This window comes from Anolis carolinensis, chromosome 2 (genome assembly GCF_035594765.1).
Source record: "Anolis carolinensis isolate JA03-04 chromosome 2, rAnoCar3.1.pri, whole genome shotgun sequence".
In the NCBI taxonomy this organism is placed as follows: Eukaryota; Metazoa; Chordata; class Lepidosauria; order Squamata; family Dactyloidae; genus Anolis; species Anolis carolinensis.
Window position 1 is genome coordinate 173,777,917 of NC_085842.1, and position 22,021 is coordinate 173,799,937.

Here is a 22,021-nt window from a genome sequence, read left to right on the forward strand (position 1 = left end):
ATTCATGCTATTTGTGCAAATAAAATAAGATGATGATTTAGTTGGTGGTAAACCATCTGTCACATTTGCTCAATCTTAGAAGAAAATAAGGACAAAAACTCTCAGAAGGATTTTTGCCAAGAAAACCCTATGATTAATTTTCTTTAGGGTCACCATAGGTGGGAAACAACCTCAAGGCACACAACAACAAGCAACAACTTTCCAGTGTTAATTTAACTAGTTGGTGACGTGTGTCCTTAAATGAAACTAGATGTTAAAAGCACAGTGTTTTAGTTTGTGGACTGAAAGATGAGCATGGAAGTTAGGGGATGCTGCCAGTTTGAGTAGAGGAATAAAGGGGAAGGGGGTGAGGATGCTATAGAGACAGGAGCTGCTGGACCCTTCCCTTCCAGTAAGTCATCAACTCAAAATCTTCCCTAGTTCAACCCCTATATTTGCTGTGAGGTTCTTTCCAACTGTGGAAAGTGTTCATGAGTGTTTCATTTGCCTGCTGCAATATCAACCCAAGAGTGGATTTTAACGTTCTTCCTACTTCCACGGTTTTTTCATCAGGTGCCAAGGAGTTGCGAAAGAGCAACAGAACTCTTGGCCATGCAGAAGGGTGATAGTGAGGACCAGTGTCCTGAATGGCTGTATGCACACACACACACACACTGAGGGTCTTAATTTTAACAGAAGGGTGAAAAAAGTGTGCCTTGATTACAGGAAGGAACTTCTTAATAAGTGGAACAACAAAATTGTTTCCCCCTCCCCCCTCAAAAGTGAAATGGTGTCAGAAATGAAGACCACTGCAAGTCCTTGAGGCTGGAAAGGTCAGGCTTTATGGTCAGTGCTGATACACAGAGTTCGCTAGTGCTAAAAAAGACTCCGGCCACAATCAGTGTTTGCAGGCATTTTTTAAAATAGAAAAGCGATATATTGCTTGCCTTCTCAAAAGTACTTTGAAAACGTCCCTCTCTTTATTTACCATATTTTAAAAATCTGCAACCCATATGTATATATTGGGGTGAAAAATATATTTAGCATGTTTTTAAAGCCTAAGGAGGTGATGTTTTGGAGTACACTCTCAGACAGGGCCGTAGCCAGAAAAAAAATTCAGCGGGATGAGTTTGAAATTCTTTTTAGCGAATCATGAAGAGTAGTTCCATAATGCAAAATAAATTAGAAATCAGGCTCCATCGATAAACCTCAGTGGACACTCAAGACAGATAAACTTCAGTGGACACTCATGAGGATTTGGTTAATCAATTCAAATTCATGAGTAAACCAGATTTTTTTAAACCTGAAAATTTCGGGGGTGGGGGCTGAACCCCTAAACCCCTCCCTTGGCTACCGCCCTGAATGGGTAAGCATCAGCCCTCCAGGTGTTTTGGGCTTCGACTCCCAGAAATCCCAATGAGTTTACTCGATGTTAGGAATTGTGGGAGTTGAAGTCCAAAACACCTGGAGGGCCAAAGTTTGCCCATGCCTGATGGAAATGCACCTATAGAAATTACACCAGTTACATTATTGTTTTACATTATTGTGAACCCCTAACTCCCCTTCCCCTTGACTACAGCCTTGCTCTCAGATAGAGATTGTGATTCAGTAAACAGACCACTGATTAGCTGTGCAGGCAAGCAGGAGTTATACTCACACGAACAATTACTGTTCGTGATGCTTTGCACAATAACCTTTCTTCAATCCAATTCTTTTCAGTCTCTGGTATAAATTTAGCTGTGTTATATTCAGAACCTCTGATTAGTTGCACTAAAATCCAAGAAACCCCTAGGGACCATACTGGCTCTGGAATTCTGTCAACAGTAATCCAAAAAGGTTAATTTTGCCAGACACCTCAGGGGAAAAATGTCCAAGTACCAGGGTGATTTTTGTCCTGGCATACTATTTGCACTATTGCACTATGCTCTAACCTTTCATATGTGTAGACAGACAGCAACAGAAAGTGATCGAGAAAGCAAAAGTTATTCATGAGGAAGACCAGGCAAGCTAAAAGAGGCTGCAGTGGTTTGCTTTTGCTATGTTGACACTTTCAACACAGGGGAGAAATGTGAGGAGAGAAAAACTGGAACATTTCAAAAGCAGTTAAAAAACAGTATGACAAAGGATAAATCAAGACAGTTGGGGGGTTTGCTTCTGCTTGGCTGGCCCAAGTAAAGTGTAAAAGGTCAAATGATTCTGAGATTTTGGGAGCTAGGGATTCCATGAATGAGGAGTCCTGCTTTTAAATTTAGGTTGACCTGCAAGCAAGTTGGGCTCATTTTGGGAACATGAGAGAAGGAGCCTTTTCCATCTCTAGCACTACTCCTGCAGCACAAAGGCAGTGTCTCAAATACTACATAGTACTAGAGACCTAAATCTGCCTCATTCTAAATCCTATTGATCTGGTGAGGTTTGGTTTATCTACATCTTTAAAATGCTGTCAAACTACTGTTGAATCAGTTGGAAATTACAACCTTCTTCAAACCTCCTCTAATAATTTATTAATCTATGATTCTGTTTGCTTTCTGTTTTGTATGTGTATTCTGGTCTGCAGCTTCTTTTGCACTATTCTTCCATGATTTGATCTGAGACTGGTCAGACCTCAGATTCCATTTTAGATTCTTTTTAGACTTTGGACTGCTAAGAGCCAACACATGCCTACTGTTGTTATAAGAAAGATGCCCTGTGTCATCCTCACATAGAAACTATCTCAAACATACCTGTAACTGGACTGATAAGCTATGTACCTGTGTTATGCTGAACACATGAAGGTTGTGAGTAAACCAAATATGTTACTTTACCAAAGCCTACTCCATTTTTGTCTCTTGCATGTCCAATCTAAACATTGTTTTATGGGAGAGTAGATATATTTTGGGGCACTGAAATAAACTTCTGAAACTCTGTTATTTTGTGCATTGGCATAGTCTCTGTTTTCCTAACAGATCAGAGTCAATAGGTTCAGCCTAACAAATGAAGACATTGCCTTTCATATTACATCTGTTTGTATACCATATGAGAAGATTATACTCAAACACGTTTTTGGCTCTTCTCTGAAAGATCAAACTTTTCAAAATGTTATGATCTCCAAATAGTTATGAATGACATTTTCCAAAAGAATCTAGTTCAATCCCAAACCTCCTTAGAGGCTGTTCCAAGGTCTATAGTTGTGGTCCTTCCTTAAACCTCTTTCCTGAATCCACAACTCTCTAGATACCATAGTGGGCAGGTACTTTTTTGTTTTGTTTTTCTATGACTAGGAACAATGTTGCTTACTTAGGATTGGCAGAACACCAATGTGACTCGGCCCAAAGCTTTGTGGTATATTACACAGACTGGAAAGCAAAAAATGTTTACAAACATAGATAGGGTTGCCAAGGCGTGAGCTTTTCTGTCCATTTAGTCTACAGTTTTATTTCCTGCTGTGTAGCACATTTGCTCATTGTAAGAGATAGGAAAACGAATTGCAGATGACAACACCAGGCAAGGGACAGGCACACAAACACAGCTTCCTTGTTTCCCTCATGCATATTGGAAATATGAAAGTATCTTGTTCTTCTAACCTAGCATCTCTATCTTTATAGGTAACGGTAAAGTTTTCCCCTGATGTTAAGTCCAGTCATGTCTGACTCTGGGGTTGGTGCTCATCTCCATTTCTAAGCCGAAGAGCCGGCGTTGTCCATAGACATCTCCAAGGTCATGTGGCCGGCATGACTGCATGGAGCACTGTTACCTTCCCGCCGGAGCAGTACCTATTGATCTACTCACATTGGCATGTTTTCGAACTGCTAGGTTGGCAGGAGCTGGAGCTAACAGCGGCTGCTCACGCCGCTCCCGGGGTTTGAACCTGGGACCTTTCAGTCTCCAGCTCAGTGCTTTAACGCACTTCGCCACCGGGGTTCTTTATAGATAAGTGATATTTTTGCTGACTTTATCTGTTTTCCTGAGTTAGAACAATAACATCTTACATTATCTTTCCTTTTAACCTTCTGCCTGGGGCTCGATTCCAACATTAGCTCCAGTCTTCATTACCATTGTTTGTGGATAATTGGTACTATAAGTAAGTAAATAAAAACGTTATTTCTATCCCACTCTATCTCCCCATGGGGACTCAGGACAGTTTACAACATAAAAGGCAAACATTCAGTGCCGTAAAATGCAACTGTAGACAAAAACAATTCAAAATAAACAAAACAGAGCATTCGACAATAAGCCAATCACATGAAAACAATACTAATAAGTTACACAATGTTAATAAAATGAAGTTAAAAACCTTTTCTAAATTCCATTCCTTATTTCATAGTGCCAGAGCTTTAAACATTCACATCTCCATATGCCTGGGTACATAGGAAAGTTTTTTACTTTGGACTTTTTCCACAGTCTGCCGCTCCATGTATAATCTGCTCAAGTGTGGATTTGTCCTTTTTCTTTCCTGTATGCACACACACATACACACAAAGAGATGCTGTTTAGAGTTTCTAAGGTACAAACTTAAAGAGTTTTTAAATAAATAAATATACTTTGCTAAGAGCTAATGCAAAAGTATTTTTTGCCAAGAAAGCAAGAAGCAACAAATAATTAGTTGGGGGGGGGGGGCTAAATCAAGAAAATGCTGTGCCTATATCTTATAATATTTGTATAGAACTGTGAAATGTCCGCAGGAGAATCTGGCACCACTAATCCCCCTTTTCTTATTATTTATGTTGAGAAATCCAATGTGTCCCTAAATAAGAAGCAACAGAGATATTATCCACTAGTTGTAGCCTTGGCATTTTGCCCAAGATGACTACTGTATGCTTTGCTCAGTTCCATCTGGAGAAATTACTGTTTTAATTCCCTAGTTACAGTGTGACCTTGAATGGGCTTGGTGTGGAGAATGAATGTGAACATTTCGATGAACAAATTCAATGTGGCAGCAAACGTTCCATATTTTATTTAGATATACAGTCTTCTGTCTGAGATCCATCTCAGGATAGAAGTCAGATTGGGGTTGTTGTATGTCTTTTGGGCTGTGTGGCCATGTTCCAGAAGTATTCTCTCCTGACGTTTCGCCCACATCTATGGCAGGCATCCTCAGAGGTTGTGAGGTATGGATAAACTAAGTAAGGAAAGGAAAGAATATATATCTGTGTAGAGTCCAGAGTGTGTCAAGAGTCCTTTGTCACTGGGAGCCAGCATTAATGTTTCAGTTAATCACCCTAATTAGCATTGGAAATATTTTGTCTCTTGCCTGGGGGCATCCTTTGTTCAGTCAGGCCCTCAGAGTTTTGGTTCCCATCTACTGTTTTGATTTTGGAGTTTTGTAATACTGGTAGCCAGATTTTGTTCATTTTCATGGTTTCTTCCTTTCTGTTGAAGTTGTCCACATGCTTGTGGATTTCAATGGCTTCTCTGTGTAGTCTGACATGATAGTTGTTGGAATGGTCCAGCATTTTTGTGTTCTCAAATAATATCCTGTGTCCAGGCTGGTTCATCAAATGCTCTGCTATGGCTGATTTCTCTGGTTGAATTAGTCTGCAGTGCCTTTCATGTTCTTTGACTCTTGTTTGGGCGCTGCGTTTGGTGGTCCCTATGTAGACGTGTCCACAGCTGCATGGTATCCAGTAGATTCCTGCAGCAGAGAGAGGATCCCTCTTGTCCTTCGCTGACCGTAGCATTTGCTGGATTTTCTTTGTGGGTCTGTAGATAGTTTGTAGGTTGTGCTTCTTCATCAGTTTGCCTATGTGGTCAGTGGTTCCCTTGATGTATGGTAAGAACACCTTTCCTCTGGGTGGATCTTTGTCTTGACTCTCATGGCTTGTTCTTGGCCTTGCAGCTCTTCTGATGTCTGTGGTGGAGTATCCATTGGCCTGTAGAGCCCAGTTTAGGTGGTTGAGTTCCATTGGCCTGTAGAGCCCAGTTTAGGTGGTTGAGATTGTCTTCTGGATGAATTTAGATTTTTTTCGCCCAGAAGCAAATATAAACCTAACTTTCCCCACTATTTTCTAGCAATAATTTGTCTTAAGCATTAATTCTGTACTTAAAATAAGGAAGGTAAGGAATAATGTTTGTTTAGATGACTAATAATTTAGTTGAATATATACACATAAGGCACTTTGTTATAACAAAAAAGTAGTGGTGGCTCATTGAAGCACAATAAGAAGAGTAAGGCGAAGGACTTGAATAGCATTTGGTTGCTGGCTAGGATGTCTTCCAAATATATTAGAAACAGTGCTGGATTTACCATTGTGCTTAGGTGTGCCCATCTTCCTGTCAATTTTTTTTTTTTACTAAGGATTAGCTTATGTGGTGCAATTCTATATTTGAATGCATTCTTTTTGGGTAACAACTGCTACTCTAAAGACATGCATGAGTCTTTGCTGTGTTGCTGAACTGCCTCTGAAACTGGAAGCTCAGTTGAGATATGTGAGCCAATAGTAAAAGAAAAATGGAGAGAGTTGCAGCCCACCAATATCTGGAGGGTTGTATACAGTGTTCCCTCACTTATCACTGGGGTTAGGTTCCAGGACCACCCACAATAACTGAAAATCCGCAAAATAGGGACACTATATTTATTTATACATTATTTTAGTAGTTATACACTATTTTAAGTCTTTATCAACCAATTGTGTGCTGATAAATCACCTCCTTCTCCTTCCATTGCTGCTTGGGCTTCTTTTCTCTCCCTTTGGCTTCTCATCCCTCCCTTCCTTAGGCTGTAAATTGTATTTTTTAATGATTTATAATACTCTTTTAGAGTCTATTGAAAAACCGCGAAATAGCGAATCCGCGAAAAGTGAACCGCGAAGTAGTGAGGGAACACTGTACATTACTTTTCTCTAGGCTAACTTGAGCATGACTAGATGGGAAGGGGTGGTTTTGGGGGATGAAAGACAGGAAACAGAAATATTTTCTATCATGAAATATTTTGAAAGGATGGTTTAGGATTTGTCAGTGAAATAATAACACCATGTAATACAATTTTTCCTGGTTATAAATGTCATTTCCTAATTGCTTCTATCATAAAAACATCAAAGCAGCTGTGGGATGCTCTGTAGCACATTTTGCTATAGTTTTTAATGAATATCTCAATCAATTCAACATAGTTTGTGGCAGCCACAAAAATGATGTTTCTGGAGTATGACAAATGTTTCCAAAGTAAGTACTCTACAATTAAATAAGAAATAACATTTTCAAACCAGGAATAACTAATTTTTCAAATTGTGTTACATAGTATAATCAGTTGGTTTGCTGCTGGCGTGGAGGAAAAAAACAAAATTTAAACATTGAGCTTTCCATGTTGTCTGGGAGATTTTGGGAATTAAGAAGGTCACTCTAAAAGTAATTCATAACATGTTGTAAAAAATATTGTGTATAACTCAAAGAAGTGACTTGTCAGAGTATTAGTTTAGGACTGGGAGTTGTTAGCTCTCAAAGCAAGAGCTTTCTTCTTTCCACGAAGAAAGAAGTTCATTACTATATGTCATGCTGCACTCACTAATAAGCCTTTTAAAAGGCTTTTACATCTACCCTGAAACAACTTACTTAGGGTAAAACTCTGTTAGTGGTATAGGGTAGCTTCTGGTGTGCTAATTGTCCATTTAAAGAACATTGTAGATCAGTGGTTCTCAACCTTTTGGTCCCCAGATGTTTTTGGCCTTCAACACCCAGAAATCCTAACAGCTGGTAAACTGGCTGGAATTTCTGGGAGTTGTAGGCCAAAAACATCTGGGTTCCCCAGATAGAGGACCACTGTTGTAGATCATCTCATTTGCGAATGTCTTCAGCAGTACAGAGAACACCCCCAGATTGGCCAGTAGGTGCTGTAACCTCCTCTATATGCTCTATTGCAACAGATTAACGTGGACTACTGTGGTGGATGACCAATTCCAAGATGTCCTTGTGGAGCCTTGTTTCTGACATGCCTCCAGAGCGGTTCAATGGCCTCTTTGAAGAGTTTCCTCATAACCTACGATGCTTTCTGGGGGACTGGTTGGAAGCTCAGCCATGGTAAGTATATGAAACTGTGAGCCAAAAAAGACCCTCCCCTCAAATTTCCAAATGACAGCTGTTTTCCACATTATCGTCACCATTAATCCCTTTCATATTAGTTTTCTTTTATCACACAAAATATTAATGCAGACTGATGAAGGCATATCATTGTAGGGCTTCTCCAGCATCTAATTTGCCATTTTATTTCTAAACTTTGGATAACTTTGTGTGGGAAGAAGTTGAGACAGTGTTGTCTCTGTGCTGTCATCACGTTTCAGGCAATTTCTTAAAAATCAAGTAATTTTCTTTGAAGGAGCTAGAAGTTGGGTTATAATATAATCAATCAATCATCTGTAGGCTTGCCCCTCCTAATTCTGTTGCTCTCTGTAGCAGGTGGCCTAAGATATATAGGGATGAGGTCTGCAACAAAAGAGCACAGTTTCATTGTTCCTTGTAATTGCACGTATCTGTTAGAAATAGAATTGCCTTGTTTGTTTTTGAAGACCTGCATGGAAGTGTCATTCAAAGTGATTCAGTGCTAAAAGAAAAAAAAATCCAAAATACAGTATAGGGGTTGAGAAATTATGGATTGATGTGGTAATCATGGTTTATGTTCTGCTAATAACAAAGTCTAAGCCCATCATAATAGTGCAATAATACTATATGCCATTATCAACTCAGAAAATAACTATGTTAACACAAAATGAACATTCTTGCATTCTTGGCTTGCATTGACATTATGAATGAGGAGTGCCTTATTGCATGCAGCCAAACTGGTACCCCTTTTGGATAAGTCAATAAAAGTAATAAATTACAGTTTAGTGAAATACTTAAGACCAGAAATTTTTTTTGCTCCCAAACAAGCAATGTTTGTAAGCCTGTAACAATGTCTATCTAGGGCCCTTCCACACTGCCCTTTATCCCAGGATCTGATCCCAGATTATCTGCTTTAAATCAAAATACATAAACAGATAATTTGGCATCAGATCCTGGGGTATAAGGGCAGCCTGGAAGGGCCCTATGAGCAAATCAGTATCTTTTGTTTGAGTGTCACAATATACTATTGTTTTCTAACTTGTTTTACTTATTTGTGCAAACAAAATAATGAGACTGGAGTGAAAGAGTTAAATATATTGCTTTAGTTAGTTACCTTTGGTAATTTAAGGTTTCTGGTTTCTGGTTATATGTGAAATGGTTCATCAGAAGTTGATGTAGTTATGCTTTTAAATCGACAAAATTCGTCTTCTGCTCCTCATATTTTATCTGATGTTTGGAGATGTGTTAGACAATGACAATAAGTTTGAATGATTTTGAAAAAGAAAAAGGATGATAATAGGGCATGACTGTTGCCCTGCATTTCATTTTTCCTTTCTCCTCTCCCCCCATCCTTACAACTGGTTTTCCCAGGGAATTCATCAACAACACATCAGACTCCTTCTGTGCTGTTCAGGCTGCAAGACTACTGACTGCCATGGTGGATATGTTACAAGACCTGGCCAACCGAAATGGTTCTCCTGGCCCAATTCTTCAAGTTACAGCTAACCTTGAGGTTTGTAAAGGATCAACATCCATTGAAGTGTAAGCAGCTTTCAAGAGCATCTTCAGCTATGCCACTGAAAATACCGCTCAGTGTTGATCCATCAACCTTCTGCCTGTTTTGTAGAGTATGGGAAGTAACTGTGTTAAGATATAATCTCCTTCAACATTGTGAAGACCTTTGTCACTGTATTAAAATCTGTTAGGAAAGAAGCAGTGCAGCTTATTTTAACCTATACTCTCTGGAAGATGCTTTGGACTCTCTCCTATAATCCTTCAGCCAGGGAGTTTCTGGGAACTATAGTAAAAATAATTCACTTTCCTCCTGTCTTCGATACCAGCATGGTTGCAACCATTGAGCAACACATCTCTTATGTTTAAGAAGTGGTGGCTCTTGCTAACTAACACGACGAATAACAAGAGCTCACTTTGACTTGGTCTTGTTTCAGTAAATTCAGGGATAAATGTTGAAGAAATATAAGCGTCCCCATTCAGGCATGGCATCTACAGTAGAGTCTCACTTATCCAAGCTTAAACAGGCCGGCAGAAGCTTGGATAAGCGAATATCTTGGATAATAAGGAGGGATTAAGGAAAAGCCTATTAAACATCAAATTAGGTTATGATTTTACAAATTAAGCACCAAAACATCATGTTTTACAACAAATTTGGCAGAAAAAGCAGTTCAATACGTAGTAATGTTATATTGTAATTACTGTATTTACAAATTTAGCACCAAAATATCATGATATATTGAAAACATTGACTACAAAAATGGCTTGGATAATCCAGAAACTTGGATAAGTGAGGCTTGGATAAGTGAGACTCTACTGTACTTAAGTTGCAGCTCTAAGGTAAAGTAAAGAAAAAGGTTTCCCCTTGACATCAAGTCTAGTTAAGTCTGACTCTGGGAGATGGTGCTCATCCCCATTTCTAAGCCAAAGAGCCGGTGTTGTCCGTAGATGTCTCCTAGGTCATGCAGCTGGTATGACTGCATGGAGTGAATTACCTTCCCGCCGAAGTGGTACCTATTGATCTATCCACATTAACATATTTTCGAACTGCTAGATTGGCAGAAGCTGGGGCTAACAATGGGAGCTCACTCCATCCTGCGGATTCAAAACACCAACCTTCTGGTCAGCAAGTTCTGCAGCTTAACAGTCACCATGGCCCCTAGAGTTGCAGCTATAGAGAGAAAAAATAGAGACACAACTATAGTGCCGCAATTCCTATGGACTCCCGGGCTTTGTAGTTTGGTCAGGGCATTAGGGGAGGGGTTCCTTGGCCCAAAACCATCACACATAAAGTGGAATCATGATGGTATAATTCTATTGTGCAAAGGTTGTCCAGGTCTTTGCATGTGGTAGAATGGGTTAGCAGAATCCTGAAGTGATAGGATTGTACTACATTGAAGCAGTACAGAGGTCAATGGCAGAGGTCAGATGGGTGTGAGAATGAATGGGGGATGTAGTTCTTCCCACTGCTATTGTGTAGTCCTCAACAAGCTATTTCAATCAGTCTGGAGGTGAATTATCCAAACATTGGGGTTTGTTGGTTTATTTATAGTATTTGTACCTGCTCTCTCTTGCTCAATGAGACTCAAAGTGGATACCAATTAAAATGGCACAGTGTATACATTAAAACCTAAAGTATATACACATTAAAATAGAATTAAATATGGGGAATATTGAATCACACAATTAAAAGCAATAAAATAATTGAAATAATTAAAAACCTGCTGAACTGCACAAAACACAGCATCCTCTGGTTTGGTCTTAAAAACTTTCCTCTCCAAAAGCCTGCCAGAATAAAAAGGTTTAGTAACAAGTTTTAAAAGCATTTGTGTTCTGTCTATAATTATAGAACAGATACCGAAGAGAGCCACTGAAGTTGGTGGATGCAGTAAAAAGAATCTTAAGAGGAGAGCGTGCAGCTGTACAGGAAAAGGTAAGAGGTTTTCCAGCTGTTGTTCTCAGAAGCAGAATTAATCAAGGCTCGAGGCTTCACCCTAGTCTTCCAATGCTAGATAACTCAAGAGCAGCAGAGTCCATCCACAATCAGTCTCATGATACTCCATACCCTGTTCTTTTTAAATTTGTTTTAATCTTTAAATTTGCATATTTGTCAAAAGGAGCAACAATACAAATCCATACACATAAACAAATCTGGTATTTCCTAGCATCCATACGGTGATTGCACCTGACTATGCCATTCCTTCCTTCCACCCATCCCATTGTAATGACTTCACATCCTTTGAGTTAGAGACAGACATGTACACCTTGCAGGATAATTCCCTTGGTCCATACCCTGAGCTAAATCTGTAAAAGATGGATATAAGGGTGACCATGTCCCATTTCTTCTTGTAGTTTCAGCATGTGCCTCTCTATGTCCACCGCCAGCGGGAAGAGCTGATGTTTGAATTCAATCTCCAGCGACTACAGTACAGAGTGCAAGAAATCCAAGCCCTCCAGGAGAGCTCAAGGCAGATGAATAACAGTACAAGAGGTGAGGATATAGGGTGGGAGGGCTGGGATGGCACCTTTAAGTAAGTAATCCATCCAGATACTCAGCCTGTTTACAATTCTTACTACACTTTATCACTATTCTTCACCTTTTAAGTTTTAATGTTTTACTGAGATTGTTCCTCCACTCTTATCTCTGATCGTCCTTATACTACCCAGGAGCCCTTTTCATAATTCTGTGCAATTTTATTCTCTGAACATCCAGTTATTATTTTTGTTATTTAAATTTTATTGATGTGTTTTATGTTGCTTTATATTTTAATTTTATGGATCTGTGTTCTTAACTTATGTTGTTGCTGGGCTTGTCCCTATGTGAGCTGCCCCGAGTCTCTTCGGGGAGATGAAGGCAGGATACAAAAATAAAGTTATTTTTATTATTATGTAATAATAATATATTATATCATCATATATATTATATCATCATCATGATCATCATCATGACAGCCCCTGAATAGCTATTTCAATTTTCAGAGTAGATCTAGCATGCAAAACATAATATTATATTTCCTCAAAGTGTTTTCCCTCTGAAACGTTCCCCATGCACACACCTTTTTAATTTCATATCAGAATGTTAAATTGTTGATCATACCACCCTGAATGTCTCTGATGGGACTACTTGGGTGGGAAGTCATCAGAGCATACCAAGGAACTCCAAGTGTTTTTGTGTTTGTCACTTGTTGACTTGTGGAATCATTTCATAGAGTTTTCTCAGGGGTGATTTTGCCAGCTCCTCCCTTGGAAATATAGGTTGCAACACCTATAGTCTCACATCCAAGTACTAACCATAGCTGACCCTGCTCCCTTCCAACTGTAAAAAAAAAATCCACATTTAACTGGATTATCTGGCAATGTGGACTCAGATATTCCAGTTCAAAGCAGATATTTTGGATTATCTGCCTTAATATTCTGAGTTATATGGCTGTGTGGAAGAGCCCCACATTTAAATTCCAAGATCAGATGGGATCTGGTGCATCTAGTTTATGAACCCCTGGTAGGGCTAGAAAAGATTCCTGTTTGAGACCCTGGAGAAGCACTGCTGCCAGTTAGACTTGTTAAGGCTGAGCTGGAGGAGAAATTGGTACATTTGAAGGGTAGGTGGTATATTGGAATTCCTTGGTACACTAGATGATCTTATCCTCACACTGTACCCTATGGGGCAAGGGAGTAATTTTTGAAAAAGGAAGCCCAAGAAACTTTAACACATGATACATGCCATGTGTCTGGATTCTGTGGGGCAAGTCCTTTATGTAAACAGGAAGCATAGAGCTCAACTTCCAGTTTGTTTCCTTTTTGGAAAATAAAAATCCTGGAGGAGGAAAAACAGTGAAAATGTTCCTTCTTCCAGCTTATGAGTGAGGTATAGGAAACCTAAAAGAAAAAGCTTTCCCCATTGCTGGGTTAGATGGATCATTGGTCTGATTGATTTCAAAGCAACGATCCCATGATTGATTGATTCATGCAGAAAATTGATGCAGTGAAAGCATAGTATCGATTTTTCTATTTTCTCAGCAGAAAATCTATCCACAAAAAATTTACGAATGAGTTAGTTGCTGGGTAGAGTAAATAGGATGGAAGGAGGAGGGATGCTGTACTACTCTGCAGGTTGATATGCTGTTACTACCATTATTATTCTATTCAGTCCAGGTTATGAGGGCAGAGGAGCCAGTAACAAGGAATATCCAAAATGGCATCCATGCCCCTAGTGTTTATGGCCAGGTTTTCCATTCCTTTCTACCGACATAGACATTTGAGACAAGCTAACCTTTGTGCGCCAGGCAGAAAATAGTGACCTACCATTTACATCAAGGTTGAGAAGTTTGTGTCCTAAGCCCTCCAGCATGATCACAAGAGCACTCCCACCCACCAATTGGCTTTAAAAAGGACAAGGATGTACCATGGGCCATACTGCGATTTTGAGTTGGGGGTTCACTTTGAAAGCACTAGGCTCTGCAAATTAAGGTGATGTACCCTCAGGACCCTCTACAACTGTAAACCCTTTAGAACAATGGTTCTCAACCTGTAGGTCCCCAGATGTTTTGACCTTCAACTTCCAGAAATCCTAACAGCTGGTAAACTGGCTGGGATTTCTGGGAGTTGTAGGCCAAAACACTTGGGGACCCATAGGTTGAGAACCACTGCTTTAGAAACTAGTTGCCTAAAGATCTTCAAATGTTAATCTTCACTTTGTGGTTCTCAGTTCTGCAGCTACAGATGCTGGATCCACAATTTCCTATGCAAGAGAACTTGCACACAAATGTAAGTAGCCATATTGATGGGATATCCTGTTACTTCCTCACACTTGGCTCTTTTGTATAAATTTGTTGGCTTTAAAGTTTCATGTATGTCTTTCTGCTATCCAAGTCTTGATGCTAGCTTATACATATTGTTCTGAATCATGAGCTAACCTCTCTTTCTATTGGTAACATCTTGTTTATACAGATGTACTGCATTTTATCGCATAATAGTCGCCATTGTGTAATAGTTGCATCCCCATGTTTGGGGTCCCGTTAGTGATATATTCATATTCCTTATTTTGTATGTGACTTTTATGACTGGTTTTATTGTTGTTTGATGTTTTATTGTTGATTGATTTGTTTTTACTCTTTGCTTTTGTTTTTATATTGTTGTTCCGGGCTTGGTCCCATGTAAGCCGCCCTGAGTCCCTTCGGGGAGATGGGGCGGGGTATAAGAATAAAGTTGTTATTATTATTATTATTATTATTATTATTATTATTATTATTATTATTATTATTATTCCTTGCAAAATAATCACACTCCTGCTGGCAAGTATAGGCTAGCAATGCCTACAGGGTTTCCTCTGGCTGTCAGCGGGAGAGGCCTGTAGGGTATTCCTTGGCTGCTAACAAGGAGAGACTCCATAGGCCTCCAAATTTTCACCCCTTAATAATCACACCCCTCTCTTTTGAAGGGAGGAAAGGAGCAAAAAAGTGGTAAAATATGGGTTTTTGTGTCTCTGCACCCCCTTCCTCCAAACAATCAAATGCTGGAACTTGCTTTCAGGATTCTAGGTCCTATTATAGCCTTGGGAAACCTGTCTTTCATAGCATACATAATACATTCAGCAATGCTCATGGCATTCACTACACTGAGCTCTTCAGTTTATTATGCTGGAACATGTTTTCATTTTTTTCTCCAAAACTTTTCTCTCATAGTCTCTTCAAAGCCTTCAGACTCTGTTCCTGAATACAACCAGTGAATTAGAAGAGGCACAGAAAGCTGTGCTGGCAAGACTTATGATCTGGAAGAGGCAGCAACAGCTGGCTGGGAACGGAACTCCCTTTGAGGAGGATTTGAGTCCACTACAAAAGAGGTGAGTAATTCAGTAACAGTTTGTTGCCTAATTCCAGTTTCTATCGGAGTTTTTCCAGCCAAGACTACAAATAGAAGCATGAAGTAAATGTGGCCTCTTGAATAGTGCGTCTTGAAAAATAACTACAATTTTTAAAATTGTGTGCATCATGGCATCACATTCTCCAAGCTATTTCTTTGGCTGCAGTTATTCGCTAGAGTCCTGCTGCTTTCTTATTTGTTTATTTAATATGTTATATATCAGTTAATTTCCACTAATGAGGCTCAAAGCATCTTACAATTCGACTCCAAGCCAAAAACAGCCTTTATAGGTATAAATATAAACGTTATTATAAACAAGTATTTCAAAGTAAAAAAAATAACAACCATTAAGAGACCTATCCCTCAACTGGGAAACACAGCACATCATTAAAAGCCCTCACATAGCTAATTTAGAAAAATCTAGTGAAATAAGAATATTTTCCTTGCTGGAGAAAGGAGCAGCTACCCAGGTCCCTTCCAGAAAGGCCCTAAATCTCAGGATCTGACCCCAGGTTTTCTGCATTAAACTGGATTATATGAGTCCCCACTACCAGGTAATCTGGGATAAACATAAAACCTGGGATCAGACCCTGGGATATAGGGCCTGTCTGGAAAGGCTTCAAGAAGGTTCTCTACCTTAGAGCTCTAATAGATTCATATAAAGCAGTGGTTCTCAACCTGTGGGTCCCCAGGTGTTTTGGCCTACAATTCCCAGAAACCTCAGCCAGTTTACCAGGCATTAGGATTTCTGGGCGTTGAAGACCCAAACATCTGAGGACACACAAGTTAAGAACCACTGATATAAAGGGATTGAAGATTCTGAGTACTATCCAAAGGCACTCAAATTCCTCTGCTGAAATTGATAGATATTTGTAACCGGTGTACAATCTATGCATTCAGTTCTAGATTGCAGAAACAAAATTACACATATGGTAATGTTGTAGATCTGCACTTTGAGCCATAGCATATCCATCTGCCTGCTGACGTTAGTGACAGTTCTTTTGAATATTTCTCTGTGTTCGGTTGCTCATTCAGTGTAATAACCTTGCCATTCATCAGAAACAAGAGACACACCTCAAGATGCTGAAAATAATGGTCTGTGTATTGGTAGAAATTTCTTAACCAGGAACTCTTTAGATGTTTACTGTGCAAACCCTGGTTTATAAATATCTGATTCTAAGTAAACTTCCTGAACGGTGGCTTAAGTGCATACATTGGCTGAAATGTGTCTTTTTCCAGGAATAAGCAACCCATTTTGAAATGTGTCTCTTTTATCTCTTCTGATTGCTTTATTTGCTGCCCAGGTTTTACTTCTTTTTTGCTCAACCAAAGAATTGTATCACACTATCAACATGGAACTTCATATGTGACAATTTATGCTATGCATACCTGCAGTTCAACTATTTTGCCCAGAGGAAGCTCATTCATGTTGTCAGGACTGCAGATTTTAACATTAATTAATCATTCTCCATATGCTAACCAGTGTGTCTCTCCCAGGCAAACAGGCCAAAACAAATCTTAGATTTCTGTATTTAAACGATCTAAATTCTTTATTGAGAAAAGCCAACTTTCAGCTCATATTAATTATGTAAACAGGACAAATTTGCATAATTTGTCCTGATTTGGAGAAGTATTTCTAATTGTTTTTAATAATTTATTCTAGTTTCTTGGGGGTATCAAGAGCTATACAAGTATTGCCACTTCAAACTGAATTTCTGAGAATCTTTTTTATCAATCCTATCAGATTTTGGGGAGTGTTGCTCCCTAACATTTTTAGCCCTCCAAAATAATAGCAATCTTCTCTTTTAAAATATAAGGTTTACACATTCAGAATGCTAAATTTTTACACTAAGCCACACAGTTTTTCTCATAGAGAACTGCAACATGACTAAATAATGGGAACATGTTTTGTTACATTTGCTCAATGAAAATAATGGTTTTAAACTTCTTGTGAGTCATGGTGAGATGAAACTCATGGCACTTTGAAAATCTCCATATTTGCAACACCTGTAGGATGTTTCTAAGAAATAAAGTGAAATGTCTAACAATATAAAAATGTCCAGATCCAAGTGTCTAAAAACATCTTTGATTTTTTTTAAATGTGTACAAATATAATTTAGGTAAGAAAGTCAAATACATTAAAATTCACATGAATTTTGATACAGGAAGGAAAATGGAAAGGGGGAATCTCAAAGCACCTTTAAGAAAGATTTATATTTTATCATGGATAGCAATCCACTTCCTCAGATACACTGACAGAATGATATTAAAGCCAAACATTTTAAAGATAGTTGCGTAGTTCTTGAAGCAGGATATAATATAGTAGGGATACAGAAAAATGCAGATGGAGAATTGGTACTGTGTGAGGTAATAAAGGTCTTCCAGTGGCTGGTAGGAGTTCTTTTTAAAGTGGTCTATTAGAATTCATATGTGAATACATACATTCTGTTTACCAAAAATCAGTCCCTTTGGGGTCATAGTCTTTACTGAGACAATTCCTTTTGTTACATCTGTAGTTGTGAGGACATGTATATTAATATATGTAGTGTGCCATAAATCCATTACCTAATGGACTGGCATTTGTGAATATATCGCAGGTCAGTTTTTTCTCTTTCTAGTCTTTCTCTGATTTCCATCCACAAGAACTGACATTTGTAAGTCCCATATTGTATGTTCAGGAAGGCTGAAAACAACAAACGGCTTTCCCTCCATCCCAACTGACCCCAGAGGGAAGAAATAACTGGCAATGTGTTGTCGAAGGCTTTCATGGCCGGGATCACAGGGTTGTTCTATGTTTTCTGGGCTGTATGGCCATGTTCACAACCTCTGAGGATGCCTGCCATAGATGTGCGTGATATGTCAGGAGAGAATACTTCTGGAACATGGCCATACAACCCAGAAAGCACACAATAACCCCAAATAACTGGCAGTTCCTACTGGACATAATTTTTTCTCCTTTTCCTTTTGTCTTAATCAGATTATAAACCAGAAGACAGGGAACTGTTTTGATGGAGGGTTTTCACATGGAAAGTGCCATGTGCAGTGATGAGACTATATATGTCAAGAGTCAGACGCCAGTTACAAAACAGAGTTTATTCCGAAGATAAGCCAAAAAGTAACATAAACACAGGAAATATCCTTGAAACACTTCACTTATCAGTGTTTCAAGAGTAGATTGGACAATAATAACTCAAAAAACGAGCCACGCTAATTTCCCATGCTGGCATTCAATAAAAAACTAAATAACGCTTCAATTCAGCTTTGGAAAACAAATAGAGTTAATTGCTGGAAAATAAACAAACTAGAAAAGCAGTAAAACTGCTTCCACGGTGCAGCTAAGCCGAGAGCCTCAAAGGGATGATGAATAGCCGTCGTCAGAAGAATCTAAGGTCAGGTCAGGAGGCAGCAGAAATTCCGAAAGACAAACCAGTAGTCAGAAGCCGGGAGAAGTAGTCAGTCAGAGGGCGAAGACAGAAGCCAGGTCAAATACCAATCAAGAGTCCGAAGAGGGTGCAGTCATCCAAACCAGGTCCACGAAAAGGCACAAAGATGGTATCAGCAGATCCGAATCAGATCCGAGTCCAAGTCCAGTCTTCACGAAAGCACAGAGATCCCAATGGCTCCTCAGCAACACCTTGCCACACGCAAAGTGCAGTGGCCAAACATTCCCATTTTATTCCCCTTCCTCCTGGGTGACCAAACACTCACACCCAAACACCAGGTGTCCCAAATCTACTCAGAGTCTGAACTCCACACAGCTAGAGCTCATGGATCTGGAGTACCTAGCAATTCGTCGGAGTCCCAATCATCCTGCCCACACTTAGCCCCATGAACACTTAAAGAACCATCCTCCCTTCTCCAAGCATCCCAATTGGGATCAGCTCCTGCAGAAACCCCAGGTTCAGAAGTATCCATAGACCCCAAATCCCCAGACATCTCCGGTGGCTGTGCCCATTCAGTGCCCGCTTCCCCAGCCACCACCTGTTCCTCAGCATCCATCTCCCCATCTGAATCTTCCTCAGAAGATCCCCCATATAGCTCTCTAAGTCGCTTCCTGCGCAACTCCTCCAGTGAACCCTCATCACGAGGGTTTTTTCTTCCTCTTCGAATTCCATCACCATCAACCATAATCCCCGAAGGCGCAGTCACAACAATATAAATAGATGATGATTCTCTGCAAACAATTTCTGGATATTACCAGCCCCAAGAATAAATAGTTTGGCAAGAATATTTAGCTACATGCAATGAAATTGAAAATTACACATTGATAAGCATAACAACTGGTTCTGTCTACATAATAAAGCCTTTTAGACAGCTAGTCAAGTTTTCATTTGAGATACAATTCCTACTTGCTTGCTGCCAACTTCAGATGCTCTTCTGAAATGTAAAAGACAAAACTCTCCTGTTTATATTTGGATGTAAATATGAATGCAATAACTCTTGCCAATCTACTTGATTCTTGGAGCTTGTGTCATCTTGATGTCATATATTGATTAGGGAGGAAATAATTTCTAACCTGGCATGTTTCTTGACAGGCTTGAAAGGTTGGTGGACATTTGCTTCCAGCTCCGCATACAATTGGTTGCCTTTGGTGGTGAGCTTCAGTCCTCTCTTCAGGAACGTCTGGACAACATATTCAATGCCTTCATCAAAAAGTAAGGAAGCTATTGCATACAATGTCTTTCTTCGTCCTCAAAACATGGTATTTCCTTTATTAAACAGTACCATTCTTCATTTTAAGATGCAGAGAAGATGGTATAAGTGAGTTTCAAGAACTTTAAATGGAAAGAGTAGGTCTCTGGCCAGATTTGGAGACCCAGAGAAGCTATATCCAATTTGCATATCTTTACAAACTTATTCAGGAATTCAGGAATAGAATCCAGAAATCATGGATCTCAAACCCATTATTGTGAGTCAGTAAATAGCCTCAAGCCTCATCACAAATCACTCCATTCTTAGTTCTTCATTGGCAAGCGGTGAAGGGCAAATGGTACTGCTGCAGAGGCCATATTTTACCCTGGAGTCTCCAATTACTGATTTTTACTCTGTCTTCTTGATGTGTGGGTTGGCCATAGAGGCCGAGGGTCCTTATACATAGCCATATAACCCAGAATATCTAGACAGATAATCCACAATATCTGCTTTGAACTGGGTTATCTGAATCAACACTGCCATATAATACTATTCAATGCAATTTTTATACAGCTGTGTGGAAGAGATCCCCCTGACTCCACTTGTGTCTCCCCTTCAGTTCTTTCCTGGTGGACAAACAGCCTCCTCAAGTTCTGAAGACTCAAACCAAATTTCAAGCCACTGTTCGCTTCTTGCTGGGGCCTCACTTGCTCAAGTCTCCACACACGTCCTTCATGGTCACAGCTGATATTGTGACAGAGAAACAGGCACGTGAACTTACCACTAATCCTTCTGGAGGTGTCTTCAGGTGAGTGGAACTGTGTTACTGGTCTGTCTTGGCATTTCTCTTTTTCTGTTAGCTACATTTTGTAATGGGTATGGCATTAGGTAACCTTAAAAACAGGAAAGTGACTATTTACCTCTCTTGAACACTAAGGGCCCTTCCACACAGCCCTATATCCCAGAATATCAAGGCAGAAATCCCTGTGTGGAAGGGCCCTTAGTTGTCTTCAAACACCCCAAAAAGGAAGTTTTGCCCCCAAGTGTTCTCTTAAGAATTTTTGTCAGGTTTTTAGGCCAGGAGTAGCCCTTTTTTTAACAACAGGAAAAGATTCCAAAAAGTTTCTCATGGGCCTCAGACAAGAAGAGAGCAAAATGTGGTGGAAATGCTCCTCATAATTCTTAGGGCCCTTCCACACAACCATATAATCCAGAATATCAAGGCAGAAAATCCCATAATATCTACTTTGAACTAAGTAATCTGAGTTCACACTGCCATACATTCCAGTTCAAAGCAGATAAAGCGGGATTTTGTTCAGCTGTGTGGAAGGGGCCTTAGAGAAAAATTTTGAAGCAAGTAGTTGTTTGAAAAAAGGAGGGTACCAAAAGAAAAAAGATCTTGACTTCAAATATGGTAGACTACATGTCTCAGTGTAGCGGAAACCAGATTTCCCCTCTTCCCGGCTTCTCGTGTGTCTGTGCGGACGCAGTGGAAGTAGGAGACAGACAACTGGAGGTTTTTTCTTTTTCCCAAAGAAAGCAGTTTACTAAAAGTTTCCTGCAGCTGCAGAGGTTCATCCCACGCACAACTAGATGCTCAAAAGGGAGAACGCCGCAGACAGGGTCGAGTGTCTATTTATACAATTCAGTGGGTTCAGTTTACGACCGCCCACATATCAAACCATTGGTGCATATTTGTGGTGCAGTATTACATTTCATTACTTTCGTTTCTCTCAAAACACATGATTTCAGGGAAACCATGTGATAACCCATCGGCTGTGTTCCTGGCCTGCTCGTACCTCCTTATATGGCCATTTCCTCCTACCCCTTCATTCCTGCCTTATTCCCCCATTTTTTTTTTTTGCGAAGCGTGTATACAAAAGCTGAAGCAAACTAAATGAGCAGACTTATGGGTCCCTCCAATCCCTTCTAGCTTGTAGCCAAGCTATCTTTTCAGTGGAAAATGAGCGCAGAATAGCATTTGTACATAGTTTCATCACCAGAGGTAAACAACACATGAGGATTAAAAATATTA

At 39.6% G+C, this 22,021-nt stretch overlaps 1 protein-coding gene across 3 annotated transcripts in view; it reads left to right on the top strand.

Annotated features, from left to right (window-relative positions):
- The window catches only part of stat6 (signal transducer and activator of transcription 6), an 89,455-nt gene that overhangs the window by 39,319 nt on the left and 28,115 nt on the right, over positions 1-22,021 (top strand). For all 3 annotated transcript variants that reach the window (XM_062971118.1, XM_062971117.1, XM_016995234.2), the window contains 8 exons: positions 7,812-7,965; positions 9,355-9,496; positions 11,345-11,428; positions 11,848-11,986; positions 14,201-14,259; positions 15,177-15,334; positions 19,890-20,009; positions 20,606-20,794. In XM_062971118.1, the coding sequence (XP_062827188.1) occupies positions 7,835-7,965; positions 9,355-9,496; positions 11,345-11,428; positions 11,848-11,986; positions 14,201-14,259; positions 15,177-15,334; positions 19,890-20,009; positions 20,606-20,794 (1,022 nt within the window). In that variant the 5' untranslated portion in view covers positions 7,812-7,834. The remainder of the gene's footprint in view (positions 1-7,811; positions 7,966-9,354; positions 9,497-11,344; positions 11,429-11,847; positions 11,987-14,200; positions 14,260-15,176; positions 15,335-19,889; positions 20,010-20,605; positions 20,795-22,021) is intronic.